Genomic DNA, 5,467 nt, shown 5'->3' with positions numbered 1-5,467 from the left:
GCTGTTTATTGGAAACTGAAAATTGAGACTGTATAAAAAATAGACCAGGGCATATTTGCTTTTTTAAGGGACCAGAATACTTAAGAGGAAATGCAATACTTTGTAACAGATCCACTGTTGTTTTCATTAATTATAAATTCATTCATATTAAATCTGACACAGAAGCTGTCACCAAAGAATATTCTATTCCTATTCTATTGTTTTCCCCACAAAGCATATTTAAATATGCTTAACTATGTATAATACAATTAAAAAATACTTCAAAAAATACAATTGTTTATAAATGCAGCTGTTTGTATAAGGTTTCCAGTAACGAAACAGCATGTTATGAAAGATTAACTGCGCAAATACGTCATTGTGTCTGTCCAACGTATAACGCTGAGTGGAGCGGTCGACCGCTCTAAGATGGCCGCCCTTAAATCTCGTCAGCGAAAATAGGCGAGAGCGGTCCGTGAGGCGTGGGAGGTGCCAGTATGAGGTCGCGGCAACCCTGGAAGGTGCCGAAGTCAGTGACAACACTGACCGCTAGCCCCGAAAACAGTGGCACTTGTGACCAATAACGGCAGGTGTCAGCGGAAGTGCCAGTACAGGTGCCGAGGTCAGCTGAAGTCAGTGGCAACACTGGCAGCTACTCCCGAAAACAGTGGCCCTTGTGGCGCCTAATGACACCTGCCACCGGAAGTGCCATTAGTGGGTGCGGTGTCACGATTTGCGCCTGCGGTCTCTCGGTTTTATCCCGCCGACTATGTGGGATGAGCAGCACCTCTTGAGGTAACCAATTGCTGGGTTTCAGTCACGTGACCCGGATGACGCGCGAAATTCAGATGAAGGTCCGGAAGGGGATTTCTCCAGTTCAAAACAAAGTTGATCACAACGAACAGCCAATGCATCTCGAGAAAATATGCATATATTTAGGATATGATCCATATTATCTCGGTAAAAAAAGATTTCTCTTATAATCTTGAGGATTTACCCACATCGAGGCGATCCACGTAACTAACTACCTGGAGCTGCAGACCTCATGTTATACTATTAGCCAGAAGAAAGCTTTCAAAAGCCTGGAGAATCAATCATTTAGTTTCAGGTTGAGTCAAGCATTTCGGATCAAAAGCAGCTTTAGATGGCTGTCGACTTGTTTCTGCCGGTGAGTAGCGAGTTGTGCTATTTTAAGTAATTAGATGATAACGATGCTATCGCTAACAACGAGCTAACCATGTTATTTCTATGAGCTTGAATCTCCTGGTAAATAATTTATTTAGCTTCTGTAAACCCAAATTCATGCTGGAGTTGTACGTTAATGTTGAGTCGCTGCTGGATTCGGGTCCAATGTAGATCAACGATTCGCTCCGATCTACAGAAACCCCGAGTTCGTGTCTGTTCGTGTCTGGACACGAAGCATGAGGGGGAACAGTAACAGCTCACGGTGACTGTATGCATGAAAGTCCCACTGAATAAACGTTATATTGTCTATCTGTGACTCGGCACTGAGCTAGCTGCTAACAACATTAGCACTCTGAGGACAACCACACTAAGGCATAAAAATAATATATCTTACCTTACATATGAATGCTTGTCTTTCTAAGTAACTAATATTTCAGCTGCTGCTTATAAAAACTGGCTGCAACTCTTCATGTTTATGAACATTTAATCCCTCCAGAACCAGAACCGATTTAAAACCCTTTAAACGTGTTTAAATCAGGAAACAATCTGAACTAAAATGATTATTTTATGATTTTCACCAACAGTTTTAATCAGATTATATTAATTCCCCATGTTTGTTGTTTGATTAATGAATAATCTGAACATGTTCTTTGGATTATTTTAAGTTTTTAATCATAAAAATATTTTATTTCTGCTCTAAATTCACGTCCAGTTTTAATGACAAAATTCCTTCTGAAGTTTTAAAACTTTAAATTTGAAGAAAATTATGATAAACTTTCAAAACTTCAGCCTCAAGTTTGATGACAGATAAATTAGGATTTTTCCAAATCTGCTTCATATTTTACTAAAGTTTATAAATCATTTCAACATTTCTGCACAACTTTGTTTTCACATTTTTCTAGACTTTAATATTTTAATATAAATATAAAAAGATCCTTAAAACTTCTGACTCTGAAAATGATCATCCTCATTCATTTAATTCACAGAAATCTGAAGTAAAAGATTTTTATTTCAAATATTTCAAGCAAATATCAGAAATAAACCCATCAGAACCGGAACACATGTGATCCAGATCCAAACAGAGGATGAAGCCCGACCGGTCCGAACCGTGAGCCCGCAGGGCCCCGGCGGGTCCGGGACCCTCAGACCCAGCGAGACCTCTGGACCTGATCAGAACCGGTACCACATCACTGCTGCTGAGCAGAACCAGAACCCCTGAACAGAAAGCGAGACACTCACTGATCCAGCTGCAGCTACAGGTCCAGGTCGCGGTTCTGGTTCTGTCGCTTTCCTGTTGGAACACCGTCGGCTCGGTTCTCCTCCCGGCCTGGATCGGACGGGTCACCCTCCGGCTCGGTTCCGGCTCAGAGGTTCTGGTGCCGGTCGGTTCAGTGACAGCAAAGGTGACTGGGTTGGGTTTTGTGTCAGTCCGCGTTCAGAACCGGACCCGCGGACTCGGTTCCGCCTCGTCCTGTTGCTTCAGCGCCGATCCATCGGCTCCGAACCCGGTTCGGCTCCGGTTCTCCCGGTTCTGTTCGGGCTCGTGATGACGGAGGACTTTCAGGTGACCTGATGCTCGCGCGCCCGCCGCTCTGTCCTTGGATCTGCGGCGCGCGCTCCCGAGACGAGCCAGGCGCGCTCCCGAACGGAAGAGAGCTTGCGCGCGACGTCGTTATTCGCGCGTCTTGATTTAGGAAACCAGAGATAATTCTGGGTTCTGGACCCGAACCGTCTGGTTCTGGTAACAGACTGGACCAATCCAGAACCAGGAGTTCAATCTCAAGGGTGGAACATTTGGGCCACTGATATTTTTATTTAGCGTTTATTTATTCACCAATGCTTAGAATTTATTTCCTTTTTTGGGTTTGTAAAGTTACACAGTAAAAAATGAACAGTTATATTTTGTTTTTTTTAATCCTGTCAGAGGAAAAATGCGGGAGTTCATATTTCAAAGTCATATTTTTACCATGTTATTCATAGTTTTATAAATGTCAGGGTCCCAAACTAAATATTTAATTCACAAGCTAAATGTTTAGTTTACAAACTATTTATTTGCAAGCTATTTAGCTAGCAACATAATTTTACACAGTAAAATTCACAGTTAGCAACATAGAAATGTAGTTAGCAAATTAAATAATGAGCTTAGAACAAAATATTTGGCTAACAAAAGACATTTTTAACTTTGATCTAAATATTTAGCAATTCCAACTACCAGTACATATTTAGGTTGCTAGCTAAATATGTACTTAGCTTGTAAGTAAATATTTAATTTGAAAGCTAAGTAGTTCGTAAGCTAAACATTTACCTTGTGAATTAAATATTTAGTTTGGAACCCGGAACAGGAAGTGGGGAATGTTCCGGACCATTGATCTGGGAATGAGGCGCAGTGTGAGACGCAGAAGAAGCAGCAGTAATCAGACCCGCCTGCTCTTCGGCTCCTCAGCTGCCAGAATCAGCACAGGTTTCCGTGGCAACAGGGATGCAGCTCCTGCCTCCTCTGAATTTGGTTGCCACAGAAACGAGCATCTCACCCTCATTAGCATTCCTAAGGACTAGCACACACACTGTGTGGTCATGTGACCACCTGCAGGTGTCTTCTGAAGGGTCAGGTGAGCTGGACAGCCAGACCCCGAGGCTTATGGGTAATGGAGTCCTCACAATCGAGGTTTGACAGTGAAGAAAACCAAGCAGCTGATGGTGTTTTCTTACTGGCCTGACAGTGTGTGTGTGTGTGTGCGTGTCATCACCCCACACCCCCAAACCCCCCGCTGATTACGTCACCAGCAGGTCCTCAGAGCCTGATCTCAGCTGTGATCTTGAAGTAGGACACATATGACCTCCTGAGGAGGCTTCCCTTCAGCTTCCAGGCCACTGAGCACACACACACACACACACACTCTGCTCCCAGCGGACACAGAGATGCATGCTGGGACGTGTCCGTCCCTGGAGGTCGCTCTCTTTAGGAGACATGGAGGCCTTCAGGATCTGAGCTTCATTAAAACACCAGAGCAGCTGCATCACCATGGCAACACGTTCACAACACTTCACCTGGTCTGAAAGAGTCTGACAGCATCACACACAAACACAGGGCCGGCCCAAGGCATAATGTTCATAACAGGTGTTATGTCATGTTTATGACAGTGTCATGTCAGTCTTATGCACACCCCTTCAAATAAAGTGATACCGGAAATTCTTCGCAGACATCAGAAGCAGTCTTATAGTTTATGAAGTTTTGCTATCTCCGCATTTCCAACATTGTCGAGCTCTTTCTAATTTGTGGCATTTACTGACAATTTTGTGCAGGAAACATGAAATTCTGCAGGCAACTGTTTGGACACCACAAAGGGGCTTCCACGTCATTCTTAATTCAGATATCTAAAATTGTAATTTTGACTAATTGCGTTGAAGATATCTTAAATCGTAATTACGGATATGTGTCCCGTCAAATGACAGATCCAGTGACGTCATTTGAGACGTCTTGAAAGGCATTTTGACTAGTCAAAATGTAATTGAAAATATCTTGAACTATTATTCTTACTAGTCAGAATGTAAGTAGAGATATCTTAAATTACCATTCCAGATAGTCAAAATGTAGTTTTGTGTAGTCAAAATGCATTTTTAGATAGCTGGAATGTAATTACGGATAGTCAGATAAAACCGAATTTATGTTAAAACGGCTTGCCATATCAGGACTGCTGTAACAGTGATGACACACAATCTGAAGAGTAAATAAACAAAAGTCAGCAAAAGTCAGAAATGACAAATACAGGCAGATAAACATAACAAACTGCAAATAAAATGTAATTTAATTTAGAAAATAGAATAAATTATACATGAAAATATTTCAAAATCATAAAAATAAATACTGCGATGGCATTTTTAGGTGCACCACAGAAGTACACTTTTTAGTTACTTAATGTCTTTTTTATTCTGCTTTGTCTCTTTGTACATTACATGCTTCATACACTCTACAGTACTGGACACACATCAGGTACCAGAACACAGAAGGATCCATTACAACACACTTTCCTGGTGAAACTAATTACATTTCAATATATTACCATTTTGGTAACACTTTATTTGATGGGGTGTGCATAATAAGACTGACATAACACTGGCATAAACGTGAAGGAGTGTTTATGAATGTCTAACTGTTGTCATTAAGTGTAATTCTGTAAATAGTGACACTTTTAATGAGAAGTTGCTTTAAAAGTTGGATGACATTCAACAGGAGTTATGTCATGTTTATGACAGTATCATGTCAGTCTTATTATGCACACCCCATCAAATAAAGTGTTACCAAAAT

The 5,467-nt window shown here is 41.4% G+C and overlaps 1 protein-coding gene across 3 annotated transcripts in view; it reads right to left on the bottom strand.

Annotated features, from left to right (window-relative positions):
• grin1b (glutamate receptor, ionotropic, N-methyl D-aspartate 1b) overlaps positions 1–2,799 on the bottom strand; it is a 26,334-nt gene extending 23,535 nt beyond the window's left edge. For 2 of the 3 annotated variants that reach the window (XM_016666654.1, XM_016666656.1), the window contains exon 1: positions 2,401–2,797. In XM_016666654.1, the coding sequence (XP_016522140.1) occupies position 2,401 (1 nt within the window). In that variant the 5' untranslated portion in view covers positions 2,402–2,797. Of the gene's footprint in view, positions 1–2,400 lie in introns of all 3 variants that reach the window. The other variant, XM_016666655.1, reaches the window with a different exon arrangement.
• Between the last annotated feature and the right edge of the window lie 2,668 nt (positions 2,800–5,467).

The sequence above is a fragment of the Poecilia formosa genome, unplaced genomic scaffold (genome assembly GCF_000485575.1).
Source record: "Poecilia formosa unplaced genomic scaffold, Poecilia_formosa-5.1.2 Scaffold763, whole genome shotgun sequence".
Taxonomy (NCBI): domain Eukaryota; kingdom Metazoa; phylum Chordata; class Actinopteri; order Cyprinodontiformes; family Poeciliidae; genus Poecilia; species Poecilia formosa.
This window is presented reverse-complemented; position numbering and strand designations above follow the sequence as displayed.